This window comes from Triturus cristatus, chromosome 1_1 (assembly GCF_964204655.1).
Source record: "Triturus cristatus chromosome 1_1, aTriCri1.1, whole genome shotgun sequence".
In the NCBI taxonomy this organism is placed as follows: domain Eukaryota; kingdom Metazoa; phylum Chordata; class Amphibia; order Caudata; family Salamandridae; genus Triturus; species Triturus cristatus.
The window spans coordinates 802743222-802759224 of record NC_140579.1 but is presented as its reverse complement, the minus strand read 5'-3'; the positions used below and the strand labels follow the sequence as shown (position 1 = coordinate 802759224).

General features: G+C 50.3%; 1 protein-coding gene across 5 annotated transcripts in view; it reads right to left on the bottom strand.

Moving 5' to 3' along the window:
• Window positions 1–16003, bottom strand: part of KANSL1 (KAT8 regulatory NSL complex subunit 1) — a 1694895-nt gene that overhangs the window by 610893 nt on the left and 1067999 nt on the right. For all 5 annotated transcript variants that reach the window (XM_085650272.1, XM_085650270.1, XM_085650273.1 and 2 more), the window contains one exon: window positions 2398–2563. In XM_085650272.1, the coding sequence (XP_085506398.1) occupies window positions 2398–2563 (166 nt within the window). The remainder of the gene's footprint in view (window positions 1–2397; window positions 2564–16003) is intronic.

Here is a 16003-nt window from a genome sequence, read left to right as displayed (position 1 = left end):
TCTACTTCTTGGACATCGGAGCCCGAAGAAGCAAGGCATCTCTGCTGCCACAAGAAATTTCTTCCCCTTTCTGTATGACCAGAGGATACATGAGCAGTCTGAACTGATGTATCAAACCCAGCCTGAAGTCCTTGACCTCGACAGGTTTAGCCAATCTAGCTGAAAAGTTTGATCTCATCTTTTTCAAAGCATAGAACTTATCTGACGGAAGGGAAGAGTCTGGCATTGGCAAATGGCGTACAGACTCCAACAGGTTTCTGGAATAAGAACATTTCTAGCAGGAAGAGGATTTCTCCTTTCTAGGACAGCTTTTGTGCTTCTTAGAGGTCTTTTATTGGCAGGTGACTTTGATGGAGTTGAGGGAAAGAACTCTTGCGTCTCCCTGCAGGCTTTACCCAAAACGAAGTTAGGCCTCCTTATCCTCTGGTTACCTTTATAGGTCATGGAGTCACAGGAATAACAGTCCATGGCCTTTTGTTCCAATCTCAAACACCACATGCAGATGTTATTGAGGTTAGAAAGGACATCATCGTGCAATATCTGCTAAAACGTTTTAACCCAGAAGCTTTTGGAGGTGGACTATGAGCTAGGCACTTTACGACAGAGTGCTCTGGAGACTCTGAAAAACAAACTGCAGCAGCACCAGTTGGCTTCCAAAATACTCTGGTGTTATGTTTGGAGGTAAAATCATGGCAGCATCTGCGTGGGTAGTAGGAAGCAATGTATAAAGGAAGAATTTTGTATTGTATGTAAAGTATTTCTTGTTTAATTTGTGTGTGTATTTGTGGACCTCCGTAAGAGTACCATATCAAAATTAATTAAATTGATTGATGGCAGCATCTGCGTGGCATCACCCGACAGTGCTGGAAGGCTTTCTGGAGTTTTGCAGACCAGTCTGAAGCCTGCAAGGACAATTCATAAGATGAAGGATCTGCACTAAGACAGTATATTCCTGCATTTAGCAAGTACGGTGAGACTGATAATCAATATGTCCAGACTACTATTGTGTTCTAGAAAAGCAAAACCTGTATGCATACAAGTTAAGACATTGCAAAATACCTCACAGTAGAAAACATTAAAGACCCATTAGAACTTTGTGAATGCTCTCTCTTGACTGGATACCTTTCACAAGAAGACTTTCAGAAAACTCACTGTTAAATCAAGAATTCTTTTTTCTACCAATTGTATTTCTACAGCCCAATTTAGGCTCTACACCTAAACTAGAAACCCTACATCACGCACGGCATTGCTGCTAACCATTCCCCCCATAGGGAACCCATGTGGATATGAGCACTGTCTGGTGCAAAGTGTGGAACACCCTAACTCACAGATGAAAGGACAATTGGAACCACTTAATTCAGAAATATAATAAAAACTTGTGTTTTCCTACCATATTCAACTCACCCTAAGCATGAAGTTTTTCAGGCTGATAGCATAATATATCATACTATTGCGATAATCTATGATCGTCACACTCCCAATTGACTTCAGATGACACTTCCAGGCAGCTTAGTCTTCAATACTTCTGGGTAATGTCACTCTTTGCTAGATTTATTAAACTTCCACCTGATGGATTCAATGTCAGACCTTTAACCCCCAATGTAGGACCAGATAGCAATAGTAACTTTTTGATAGTTTACAACTAGCCGCTGCGCATAGCATCTAACCGGTTTGATCACATCAGCACCCGCTTTTCTTTTGAACACTCGCCATGATATAGACTTGCATGTGAAGCTGTGTCTGTAATGCTCCCTGCTTATGTACCCTTTTACACCTAAAAGCCTTGTGCACTGTACATAACTCCATTAATCTACGACAAACTACGAACAGTACCCTTTTAACCATACATTCAAAGGGTGTCCAGGAATTCGTAACAAATCAAAATGCTATATGACCTCATTAAGACCATGAAGCTCTGTATGCAAGATACATAAAGAATAGCTACCTAACAATCTAGAAAGAGCTTTGATCTTTTAGCGCAGTCAGTGCTACATAAATACTAATGGAATATAACTTCAAAGCTCAAATCTATGGGAAGGTACTTCTATTACACTTGTTTTCAACGCATCCTTCCTTCAGGGTCTCAGTCTACTTCAGGTTCACTCTTGTCTCCAACTTTTTTCTTTTTAGACTTACCAGACCATTCTTTTCACTTGTCAAACGCATTCAACTAGTGACGCTCTATGTATAAATGTACCTAACAGGCCCTCTAACACACCCTGTTTCATCAAAACTCATAACTAACTCATCCTTACTTGGTTTTTAAAATAGACAGATTGTGCCTGATGCATGGAATCATTCTTTACTATTTCCCAGACAACATCTCCATAATGATAAAACTTAACTGGTCAAGACATTCTGTCGCAATGTACATGAATGCTTGAGCAAGTTTCTTACCATCTGGGAATGATAAAACAGGGTGAACGCAGGAATCAAGCTGGGCAAGACATTCGGAAAGTGGAGCCTCGTAAACTATTTCTGGTGACACACAACTTCGACAACCACAAAGTGCACATGCTGGGTTTACATCACAGCTACTCCTTGTCATACCAGCACGCTGCACCTACAAAATAGGAAAAAGGGATAGAATTGTCAAAATTTAATCTCTGAAGAAGTTGCTAGGTTGCAAAAAACGTATTAATCCAAACAGTTTGCTGTAACCGATTCTTTACAAGTAATACCCAACGAAGAGTGCTCTTCCCCCTTATTACAGCTGTAGGACGTTGGGTTCTACTGCAGTAACCCCCCACCCCACACCTTTTTGCCAGACTACTGATGAACTTTGACTGGATGTGCCCTGGGTCCCTGCCTATCAGGGTCCCAGTGTTCTTTCCCAAAACTGCACTTTTAACCCCCAATAGGAACCTCTCTGGCCACGTCAGTCCCTTGTAGAAGGTACCATAAGTACCAAGAGACCTGTGGCCAGGGGAGGCCTATATGGGCTGCAACACTTATTGTGCCACCCTTAGATGCCCTGTACCCACACACACACACACACACACACACACACACACACACACACAGCAGGCGGTGTGCTTTAGTGCAGAAGTGAAGAGTATACATGGCACACATACATGTTTGTCATGCCTACAACTCATTGCTCTGGCATACGTCAGCCACACCTCTAGCTTGGTGCACTATACCAGTGGTGAGGGTACAGATGCATGAGCCCTGTACCCCTACAATGTCTAGATCAATTCTTAGACATAGTAAGTGCAGTAATGCCATTAAGATTATATGGTGCTGGGAGTTGGCCATTAAAAACTCCACAGCACCATAATGGCTTCACTAAACTGGGAAGTTCGGTATCAAACTTCTCAGCACATTAAACCCACACTGATGCCAGTGTGGGATTCAATGAAAAATGAACTCAGGGCATCTTAGAGATGCCCCCTGAAAAACGACCACCCTCTGGTGTGTTCCCTCACTGGTAAACACCAGCCTGCCACCACCAGACAGGTTTCTGGACCCCTGGGGTGGGAGCCATCGCTCCCCGAGAACAGAAACAAAGCCTTTCCAGGGCGGAAGTGGTCACAACTTCCCCAGGTCAGCAACAGCCATCTGTGGCAGGGGAGCTTCAAAGGCCTTGCCGCCTTTGTAACGTGACCCCCAACCTCTAGAGCCATCAGGAGCAGGCCCCCTTCCCGTCTCCCCTCCTTTTCGGTGGTAAGACAGGCGGGAAAAATTAGAACAGGGCAGAAAGTGTGCCCACTTCTGCCATCCCCACCCTTCAGGTGGGGGAGGTGAAACCCACTCTTCAGTGCAAGTCATCTTGCAGATAGCAGGCACTCTCCAATCAGGATTAGGGATTGTGCCACACTCTCCCACGTGGGGTGAGCACACCAAGAATGTAGTCACCATAATAGCCCATTGGGTACTGACCTCAAGACCCCTAAAACGCCCCCTAAATACAGTATTTAGGGGCATCCCAGAACAAAGAAGACAGATTCCCGCAACCTACAAAGGACGACGAAAGAAGACACCCAGCAGAGAAAAACTGACTTGGCCCCGGCCCGTCTGCAGTTTCCAGAGATACTGTGTGAAAAGTCACCTTGTCCTGCAGACAGCAACCCCCAGAACCCTGGGAGGACTGACTGCCTTCAACAAAGACCGACTCTCCTGTGAACAGCAGATCTGTTCAAAAGAAACAGCCAAGAAAGACTCCAAGCCTACTGAGGACAAAGAAACCCGATGCCTGGAACCCCCACTGCACCAGACGCCTACGGCCTAAGTCCGAGGGACCCATTGGTCCCAGAGAGGGCCCTTAGCACCCCAGAGTCCGAGTCCACCATGGGTGACACCTCCAGGACTCCCATACGTCGGCCTGCAGCCTCTGCATGGTAACCCGCCCCAAACGCGAGTGGCCCAGTAACGTGAAATCCAACCTCAAAAGAAACCCCAGCATCCAGAAGCCCTGCGCCCTGGAGAAGAGAGCCCTCCAACTAACCTGTCCAGCTGCTGGTTCCTCCCGCAAGTCTACCTGGACCGAGCCTGCAGCCAAAACCCAAAACCAGCAGCCCCCATTTAAAACAAGGCACCCAACGCGAAAACAGCACCCTGCACAAGCCGCCGCAGCAGGTGCACTTTTGGGTGCTAACTCGAATCCCCCTTTGCCCTGAGCCTAACACCAGGAGCTTTGCTCCCCCAACCATGTGGCCTGCTTGTGAGCAGCCACCAACCGGTCCCCCATTGGATAACATTAGGCCATGGTACTCTGCACCCGGCCAACCTAGTGCCACTGAGGGTTTTCCGAGTGCCTCCTCGACCCTGGGTGAACCCCGCTTCAAATCCCAGAATACCAACTCCCACAAATAAGTACTTACCTGCAAGCTGTTAACTTAATTTCCTTCCATAGGATTGCATTGACTGCTTTTCCTTGAAAATTCTTTTAAGTGTGGAGTTGGTTTGTATGAAAAATTGAAAAACTGCAAATATACTAAAAGTGAATTACTTACCTGTTGTCTGGGAAATGTCTGTGTGATATCTAGACATCACTGATTAGCAAAAGTAACTTAAAAAGTAATCTAAAAAGTAAAGTGTGCAGTAATCTGTAAAGTAACTGAAAAGTTATTTCGAACTGTTGACTTACTGTAATTGTACTGTAATTCAACCAACTGCATTTTAACCTGCATTCAAGTGTAAATCACTGCATTAGATTTTGCAAAGTATTATTTCACTTATTTGCACCAGGTATGGCATGGTTATAGAAATAAAATAACTAAATAATATTTTTGATATATACAAACTGGTCTGAGTTCAGTCTTTGAGTTTGTGCCATCATTTCTTGCCTGAGTGTGTACAACAAATGCTTACCACTACCCTGTGCTAAAGCCTTACTGCTCACCCACAATAAAACAAATAGAGATTAAGGTGCTATCTACCTTTACCAATGCCTTCCTTTGGGCTTCCACTCGACTGCACACTATACCCCATTTTGGTCTAGTATATACAGAGCCAGCTTCCTACGACTGCCTTAAACCCATTTTTTTTTTTTTAACTCCTGCTCTTTGGGCTGATCAATTTTGAGGAGCCAACCATAATGTGGATACAGCTTTTAATACAGTAAGCATAATCCTAATGTTAGCACTACTCTACTGCAATTTAGAGCCATCTGAAGATCAGCTAGTTTTCATGTATGTAGCATAAGAAGGTCAGTGCTACACCTTCTAGACAACTGGCTTGCGCCTCTTTTAAGCATAACTTTCCAAGGTGTATCAGCGTTTGCCCACAACTGTCATCAAGAGATCGAGATTCATCCTAGATAACTGGAGGAGCATTAAGCCTACTCATCTCCTCCTTGCTCCACTAAATTTATTCAAAACTCTGAGACTGCTAGTCTCAACTACTCCTGGCTGGCCCTTAGATGCATGGTTTCATTTCGATTTGAGTGGACAATGGACTTCCATTCAGTCTTGAGTGTTCTCTTGAGTCCAGAGGGTCATCTTCATAGCCTGGTCCTTTTCTGCTAGCTTGAACTGACAACTTGGAAGGACCCAGAAGCAATGACTTCTGCAGCCTGTTGCATAACTCATGGTCCGTCTTCTACCTCGGGAAAACAGGTACACTGATGAGGTAACATGGATTGACTGGAGTGTGGTTCTCCATCCCCACTTCCTCCTATAGAAGTGCCTATCCATCAAGAAGGATTGTTTAGTGTGCAGCACAATTTAAAAGGTATACTTCAAGAGGCAGTCCTCCCTTGTTACTCCTCCAAGTGGAATGTTAATTCTCATGCACGCTTCCTGACAAAGGCTCCTACAAACCTAGACCTCAAGCACTCCTTCTAAAGCGAACAATGCTCCTTAGACTCTATCCCATGGTGAGGTGTACAACATTAAGGCCCTCTCAGTTTCCAACCATATTGGTATCATAACATAGGGAAGTTCTAAATTTATGGAGTAAGACAGCTTTCCTTTTGGTCTTCAGACCATATTTTGCATCAAGGTCTTTACTTGGCATCAATGAATACCTTAAAGAACAAGTTACTTGCCTTCGGCAACAATATGTGTAAGAGAAATATATTAGTTATAGATTCCTTACCTTAGAATTACCCCGAGACGTCAGACTGGATCCGGAGAATTTTTCTTCAGCAGTACCCCTGTGCGCCAGTAGGTGGCGGTCGACTACGAGTTAGTCGTTGGCGTCGTGATCGCCGGAATGACGTCGCGGTATCTACTTAGATGCCACCCCTATGGCTGATGTCAGTTCTTTACACGACATTCCACGCCAGAAGCACAGAGCCATGCAAGACACTGACCACTGGTGCACAAAACTCGGGCCCTGAAAGGGATTCACTTACTCTAGAAGTCAGTTCGCAGAGCCTTGAGGATAGGTGGGGCACTAAGGAATCTATAGCTAATATATGTCTCTTATAGATATATCGTTACCGAAGGTAAGTAACTTGTTCATCTGAAAGACTATTAGTTATAGAGTCCTTACCTGACAATAGATACCCCAGCGATACCAACCCTGAGGTGAGTCTGCGAACCAAATTCACACCAGAAAGTCCTGGAGAACTGAACGGCCAAGGAAGCCGTCTCTCCGGACTTGGCTATCCAGGCATAGTGTTTAGTGAAGGTGTGCAATGATGCCCACGTGGCTGCCTGGCAGATGTCATTGAGAGGGACTCCACGTCCCAAAGCAGTAGCATCTGCCGTAGCCCTGGTGGAATGGCGTGCAACCCAACAGGAGGCTCGTTTTTCACCAAGGAATAACAAATTTTAATGCAAAGAACAACCCATCGAGAGATGGTTCTTTTTTGCACAGCCCGACCTTTCTTGACACCCACATAGCCAACAAAGAGCTGATCTTCCATCCGGAATTGTTTGTGCAATCCAGATAAAATGATAGCACACGTTTTGGATCCAAATGGTGGAGCCTCTCTTCTTTAGAAGGATGCGGGGCGGGAAGAAGGTGGGCAAAGTGATGGTCTGTCCTATGTGGAAAGAGGTAACCACTTTGGGAAGAAGTTCTAGTTCGAAGGACAACCTTGTCCGGATGAACAGCAAGAAAAGGCGGTTTAGAAGAAAGAGCCTGAAGCTCACTCACCCTGCGAGCAGGGGTGATGGCAACCAGTCAATAAGGCCAAGAGCCTGAGAGGACAATTATGTAGTGGCTCGAAAGGAGCACACATAAGGTAAGTTAAGACCAGATTCAAGTCCCACTTGGGCATTACGAAAGGAATAGGAGGAAAGAGCTGAGTAATGCCCTTAAGAAGTCCATTTACAATAGGAGACTTGAAAAGAGAAGGCAGATCAGTAAGGTGAAGAAAGGGCAAAATGGCCAAAAGATAGCCTTTAAGGGTGCCCAGGGCAGAGCCCTGCTGGGCCAAAGAAAAATGAAGAGGAGAACCTCTTAAAGAGGGGGAGAAAGGGGATCCACAGCCTTTGCTGTGCACCATGCCACAAATGTGTTCCACCTACAGACGTATACCATTTTAGATGAGGGACGGCTGGCTGCCAAGATGACATTACAGATGAAGCTTTAAAATCCGTCACAATCCTGAAGATGACAGCTCCCTGACCTCCTGGCCCCGGCGTTCTTACCTTCATCTCGTCTCAGGGTGCCGCTGGACGCTTTCTGCACCTTGCTCCGCCGCTCCTGTGCTGAGCTCTATTCCTGGGCCTGCACCTTGGACTCGGGCCTTCCAAATGCTGCCTCAAGGATTCATCGCCTCAGACCGACTGCGCCTGGAGCGCGGCCCCGGCTTGTGTCCTTTCTTGCTACCGGAGGGGCCTGGTGAGTGTTCCACCTGCCGGGGGCTCTCGGGGACGGGGCTTTGGGGCCCGCGCGCCATACTGCCAGGTCTTCTCTGCCAAAAACCACGGGCGCCGGCCGATCCCTTATCAGCGCCCGCTGGGTCCTTGCTCGCTCCACTAAGGCCGGGCGACGTAGGTGGCGAGCCCCCCGCAACCCACCCCACCGCTGCTCCTCTCTTGGTGGTGCGACTCCCACCCTCATCGGCAGCCGGATGCAGACTTAATAACTCTCCGCCACCCGGCCTCACCTTGAGGCCTGCCTCCCTGCCTGGAACCTAACCAGCCCGGCCGTACACCCGCCTTTGCCCTGCACTGCTGCTGGCTGCCTTGAACCACATCGACCTCCCGCCTCGGGCGCGGTCCCGATGCGGGGCTGCCCTTCCACAGGCGATACCGGGGGTCTCCATACGCTGTGGCTTCTCCGGGCGGGCCTCCCTGCCTTTCACTGCTGCCAGCTCCTGATACGGCCTGATTGCTGCCCGTCTACAGCGGACTGGGGTGTGTGCCAACGCTGTTGGGGGCCGCTGCGGCTGGGTTGGGGGTAGCGTGTGCCACACCGCGGGGCCTCTGCTCCTGTTTAGTCTCTACGCTCCTGTCACCCCGTGGGGTTCGGCCCCGTGCGTGCTAGGCCTCGCGCCCCTCCTCGCATCCCTGCCGCGCCGCTCCCCGCAGCTGCACTCCTGTCAACACCTGCACTGCTGTCACTATCGGTGTCCCCTGACATGTGGCCCATGGACCCCTTCACAGCTCTTGTCTCCGGATTTGGACTGCCACATTGGTGCCACGCGCTGCTGGGTCGCTTTCCTATCTGCTAGCTGACCTGACCGCCTGGGGGGGGCCTGCAAACACTTTGTCGCGGCGAGCGACCACAAGGATCGTCTTTGCTCCCTCCTCCTGGTGTTTTCCCAGGTGTCGCCTTCAGCACCTTCTTCTTGCTTTGTCAGATGCCCTTGCAGCTGTGTGTGTTGATCCGCCACCAAGCGGTGTTCCCTGTTCACTCTCCTCTCGACTGGTGTCATGGGCAAGGCCGACCCCAAGCAGCCTAGGTTCACCTTCAATCAACGCCGCCAGACGCGCCAGAACGGTGCGGCCGCCGACGGAGGATCCCAACCCCCTCGCAGAGATGGCCGCCTCCCGGGAGGACGATCTCAAGGCCATCATGCTGGAGGTCAAATCCGCCGTCTCTGGCATCGCTGGCCAGCTGGACCAGCTTTCCTCACGTCTTGACGTGGTAAAGTCACGAGTGCACTCGCACAACAACCACCTCCTGCATGCCGAGACGAGGATCTCTGACGTTGAGGATGTCGCCACTCAGGATCGCCGAAAACTACTTCAAATGGACAAAATCCTGGAGCTAATACGCACCAAAAGCGAGGACTTGGAGGCACACTCCAGAAGAAGTAACCTCCGCATCTCTGGGGTACCAGAGTCCACAAACATCTCTGGTATGGAAGATTTCGTGGAGCAACTTGTGCGTGAACTGTTTGGAGACCTGCTCTCCCCAGTCTTTATTGTTGAGCGTGCCCACCGCTCCTTTGGCCCCCGTCCTGCACCTGGATCGCCGGCTCGCACTATCAGCGCCAAAATCCTCAACTTCCGGGACTGCAATGCCATCCTCTGGGCGGCAAGGGACAGGGGTGAGGTCCGTTATGAAGGCAACGCCTTGTCCTTCTACCCGGATGACACTCTGTCGGTGCAGGCTACCCGACGCGAGTTTCTGCCTGCAAAGCGAATCCTCCAAAAACATGAGATCCCGTACTCCCTCATGTATCCAGCCAAGCTGCGGGTCCGACAGGGCTCCAAAACTCTCGTCTTCCCTGAGCCTAAAGATGCTCTCACCTTTGCCAAGAAGCTCAATCGCACCAACCGTTACACTCCAGCCCTCTCTCAGGACTCCGCCTCTGGCGTCTTAAGTGACAATGACGGACTTCATCGTCTTCTGCGGAGCTAGTTGAATTCTGCTCTCCACCTGGACTCCCCCGCCCGGAGACCCGACAGACTTAACCTGCACTAAACGGCTCTCGGAGGTTTTGATGAGGAGCCAGGACTAAATGTACCTTTGCAAAAACTCTGCATATTCTGTCACCTGCTCTTAATTTTTGGCTTGGCCACCCTGTCTCTTAGACAGGGGCATATGCAGAGCGTTGCCATGACCCAGCGGGATAATTCCCACTTTGGCTCTTGACTGATCCTTTCCCAGTAGTGGTTCCCTAGGGCGGGTCTGGGTGGTCTCTCAAACTGTTTAAGGGGTTGGTGTGGGTGGTGGGTTCCTTTGGGGTGTTAAAAGCCTCCTGCTGGGGCTTCTTTGTTTTTGTCACATTGCTTTTGGTTTATGTATTGCACTTTTGATGATGTTGCTCCAGAACTGTTTCGATGCACAGCTCTGTACCGCCTTATCTGTTCCTCCGATGCCACAACACTGCGCATGGTACCTGCTCCCACCTCCTCTCACATGTTGGACCTATTGGCTCCCCCATGAAGCCCAGTCGCAGCAACTTCTAGGTTGTCCTTTCTTATACCCTTTGTTGTTGCACTGCTTTTTGCCTTCACCATTGGTTCGCGCACTCACCCACACGTGGGCCCTTACCAGCTTCACCACATTCTGCATGATTATCCCTCACAATATGACTATTATTCCAGGGACATGGAACATTCGTGATCTAAATGATCACCGCAAGGCTCACCAATTTGGGTGGGGGGTCCTTGGGGATTTGCCTCCTCCTTCTGAGGTGTGTTGGTTTTGGTTATTTTGTATTGCCCTGCCCTTCAGCTTGCCCTGCGATGCCATTCTAGCCTGGCTCTGCTATGCCATGCTGCGCTGCCTTGCGCACCACCCCAAGACTCTGCTCCTGGGCACGACACTAATCAGCATCCTCCTTTCGGGGTTTGCAGCTCTCCTTGCTGCCCCGCTACCTGTCGCGGCTGGCCCTCGGCTGTCCTGGTTTCACCCCTTCGCCGCTGCATTACTCGTCGCTTTCTCAGTTAGTCAGCAACACCATATGCACCCGCACGAAGACCCAGGCCATACTCATCACACTTCGTTTAATTATTCTCCACAGCATGACTGAATGACTGACATTACTTGCTGGACATGGAACATTCGGGGCCTCCACGACCACCGCAAGGCTCAACTTGTCCATGCGCATCTGGTCCGACACAAGGTAGACATCTGTCTGCTACAGGAGACAACTGCTTCCTACATCTGCTGCCAGACTGCTCTCCCGGCACTGGGGAGAATCGCACTCCTCTTTCTATTCCAACTATTCTCAGAGGGTCTCTATTCTCTTACGTAGGGGGCTCCCTTGGCAAACCTCCCATGCTATAACCGACCCCGCAGGGCACTTTGTTGTTCTGCATGGCTCCCTTCAGGCCCAACCCTACACAATAGCTGCAATCTTATAAGGATGACCCAGATTTTTTCGCGCAGGTATGGCACCACATTTCACCCCTTGGCCACACTGCGCTCCTCTGGGGTGGGGACTTGAATGTTTAGCTTTCCACCGTCCTGGATCGCTCTGGCTTTCATGCCTCCCACCCCCATGCTGTGGCATTTCTCCACCCTAGCCGAGAACTCCCTGTACGACGCTTGGCGCCACACGCATCCGGATGCCCACGAGGGCACTTGCGTCACCGGCACACGTGGTTGTTGGCCCCGGCTGGATCTCTGGATCTCCTCTCCTGATGTCCTTTCCTGGCTCACTTCCGTTGATCAAATGGCGCAAACTCTTTTCGACCACGCGCCAGTTCAGTTCGGTTTCCGTCTAACTCTGTCCCCCCCGACGTGCTTTCTCCTGGCGGCTACCATCTAACTCTCTGCGTGATTCCGTCTTTTGTAATGAGATCAAGACCGTGATCACTAACTACTTTGAGTTCAATGAGGGCTCTGTGGACTCTTCTTCCACTCTTTGGGAGGGTTTCAAAGTCGTCATTCGCTGTGTATGCATCTCTAAACAGCCCGGGGTCCTGCGCTCCATCCACAACACTCTTAAGCAGTAATTCGATATTAAATGCTTACTCATTCTCAAGCTCTTGATCCTAGCCCAGTTACACTCCCCCCGCCTTCGTGAGAAACATACTGAATTCACTGAGGAGGCTAACGGAGCTCTTGTTCCTTGGTAGGGAGGCCCGGGCACGCCGTTTCAGCGAGGGTTACCGACCAGGTAAAACCATGGCCAACCTTCTCCGCCCAGTCCGTGCTGAATCCTACATCATAGCGCTCCGGGACGGTGGCCCAGCTCGTACCTACTCTCCCGAGGAGATCAAGGCGCATTTCACTGATTTTTATACGCAATTGTACACAGCAGGTTCCGCCCCCACCCTGCGTGAGGCCCTCGACCAGTATTTCGATACCCTCAAGCTCTTATGGCTCGAAAACTATCATCGGGAATACCTGTATGAGCTCTTCTCTAAAGAGAAAATTCTAGCCGCCATCAACAGCATGCCTGGTGATAAGGCTCCTGGTCTGGACAGCTTGACCGTCTCCTTTTATAAGACTTTCGCTCCACTACTGGTGCCGCATCTGGCCGCCATGTATAATGAGTCCTTCGAGAGTGGCCAATTTCCATCTTCGCTCAGTGAGGCCATGCTGACCCTTCTTCTCAAGCCGGACAAACCCCCCCCCGAACTGTGTGACTCTTATCGCCCCCTGTCCCTCAATATTGATAACAAAATCTTTGCCAAACTGCTAGCGTCGCGTCTTCTCCCTCTCATGCCGCTCATCGCTCGCCCAGATCAGTCCGGCTTCATACCAGGCCGGGCAACCTCCCACAATCTTCGGACCATCTTTTTCGTCCTTCACCAAATCAACCCAGCACTCCCTGTGGTGGCCGTCCTGCTTGACGCCACCAAGGCCTTCGATACCCTGGAATGGCCCTTCCTCTTCTCTATCCTCCCACGTCTCCGCTTTAGTTTGGTTTTTATTCGCAAAGTCATTATTGTACACTCTCCCCACCACTTGTCTACGGATCAATGGCATGGTATCCGATCCCATCCCCGCCAGGGGTGCCAGCTCCCACCTTTGCTATTCGCTATTGCGATGGAACCACTGGCGGCTAGACTGACAACACCACACACAGAGGGGAATCGGGTTTGCGGTACGCGCTCTCTTGGTTTCTATGTATGCGGACGACATCACTTTATATGTTCGTCATCCCCAGGAACATCTAAGTCCGTTAGTACACGAGATCATACGATTTGGGGGTTATTCGGGCATACAGGTCAACTGGAACAAGTCGATCCTCTTCCCTCTCACGGACGCCACCATCCCTTTCACCTCGGACTATCCTTTTGTTTGAGCGTCAGGTACCACTCGCTATTTAGGTGTCTGGTTGAGCAGGGACGTGGACGAACTCTGGAGGGGTCATTTCGGTCGTGCAGTGGACTTGCTCGAGTCGAAGATCCCCCTTTGGAGCCGGCTGCCCCTGTCGTTAGCCGGTCGAATAGCCATTGTCAAGATGGTCGTCCTTCCAAAATTCTTATATTCATTCCTGAACATACCTGTTCCCCTCACCGCCCATTTTCTCGCAGGGTTCGCTCGTTGATCATCTCTCTTGTCTGGGCCAGCAGGCAACACAGGATCGCATATGACGTTCTCACTCTCCCAATGTCATGCGATGGCCTTGGCGCCCCGAACTTCAATCTCTATGCAATGTGTGCTCAGGCCAGCTTCTTGCATTTTTGGCTTCACCCCACTCCCTTTCAACCGCACGTGGCGGTCGAGGCGGATCTTGCTGCCCCGTGGCCGCTCACCACTGTCCTATTTACCTCGGCCAAACTTCCACATACTGAAATAGACACGGTGGAGACCTTATGCTGGGCCTGGGAGTGTCTTCGTTGTTTCTTTGGTGCCCCCTTGCTTTCGGCAAATTCAATGCAGATAGTTCGGCACCCGGCTTTTCCTCCTCTCCAACCATCTGGCATGGCTAAACACGCCACCCGCCTGGGGCTGAATACGGTAGCGGATCTCTATCCAGGGAATACGTTTTATTCCCTGGCGGAGGACTCCGGCCCCATGGACACACTGCTTTTTTATCAGTTGCGGGCCATCTGTAAGGAGTTACACCCTGCGCTCCCTCTGCCTCCCACCTCGATGACCGCTCTGGAGTTTCTGTATTCGTCTTCCTCCCCTCGGAAGTTGGTAACCAAACTATGCCCTTACGCTAGCGGCCACCTCTATCTCCACTGGTCGCGCTTGTGTGGCGAGGACCTTGGCATAGATCTCTAAAGCCGATTGGCTATACTGTTGTAAGCAGACTAAGCGATTGTCTCCTAACTATCGCCTGCGCCATATCCATTTCAAATACTTGCATAGGCTCTACCACACCCCTGTTCAGTTGCACAAGCGGAGACTTATTCCCAGTGATAGATGTCTACGCTGTTCAGCTCCTGCGGTGGATTTCGCTCACCTTGCCTGGTTGTGCCCCAAGGTCTCAGATTACTGGCGCGAGGTTTGTTCTGCTATATTAGAGATCACCTCCTCGCCAGTTCAGCCTGACCTCCCGCTCTGCCTCCTCGGCTTTGTTAAATTCTGCCCGGACGCTTCCCGTCATCCAATTGCCATGCTGCTGGTCCTCGCATGGTGCAGGGTTTACATGTGTTGGGGTTACAAACCTGCACCTAAATTCGCTCAATGGCTCACGGATGCATTGTGCTGCCAGACCCTGCTGTCTGAGTTGGGGGACACTTGTCTCATACCTCCTTGCTCGTTCCCCCCCAGCGCCTGGCTTCCTCTCCTGTGCTTCCGCCGGTGTAGAATAGTAACTGGCCTCCCCCGCCCCTTTTTCTTCTCAGCAGGGCCTGATCTCCCCCCCCCCCCCCCCCCCCCCGAGACTTGTGCATCTCATACCAATGGCTGTTTCCTGTCCAAATGAGTCTGTTACATTTGCTATGCTGCCGTTTTATGATGCTCTGAGCTATTGGTCCCCTTTATGATTTTTAATTGTGCTCATATGCATGGTGCTTTGTTTCAGTGCAAGAATGTAATTTGCCTATGCAATTTTGTCAAAGGTTTTTGAAAAAGAAAAAAAGAAAGACGACATTACAGACTTCGGGAGGAAGGTCAAAAGCAGTCAACTGTCGCTGCTCAATCTCTAGGCAAGGAGGTGGAGGCTGGACAGGTTCGGGTGGAGGACTGTCCCCTGCTGCTGTGACAGAAGATCCTCCTGTAGAGGCAGTCTGATCAGAGGATCGATGGCCATGTTCAACAGCTTGGGATACCAGACTCGTCGTGCCCAATCTGGAGCCACAAGAAGGACTTGGACCCAGTCGCGCTTGATCTTCAGCACTTCCACTCGCAATGAAACGCCACACCGAGAGAGTGCTGCCTTGGAAATTCCGAAGCGCAGAACTGCTGACATTGCGCGTTATGTTCGGTGGCGAACAGACCTAATGAAAGCTCTCCCCACTGCTGAAAGAGACCTTGCACCACCTCCGAGTGAAGACTCCATTCGCGATCCATCATGCACCGGCAGTGGAGTTCATCCGCTCTGGCGTTCAGGGAACCTGCCAGGTGTTGAAACACCAGGAACATGCCCTGAAGTTCTAGCCACGTCCAGAGACTGAGAGCTTCTTGATATAGGGTCCACGACACCGCCACACCCTGTTTTTGCAGTACCACATGGCGGCTTTGCCCGTGAACACCTGCACTACTCTTCCTTTGACAGAAGGAAGGAATGCTTTTAGTGCAAGAGGGATTGCCTGGAGCTCCAACAGGTTGATGTGGAGCCCGGACTCCGCCGAAGACCAGA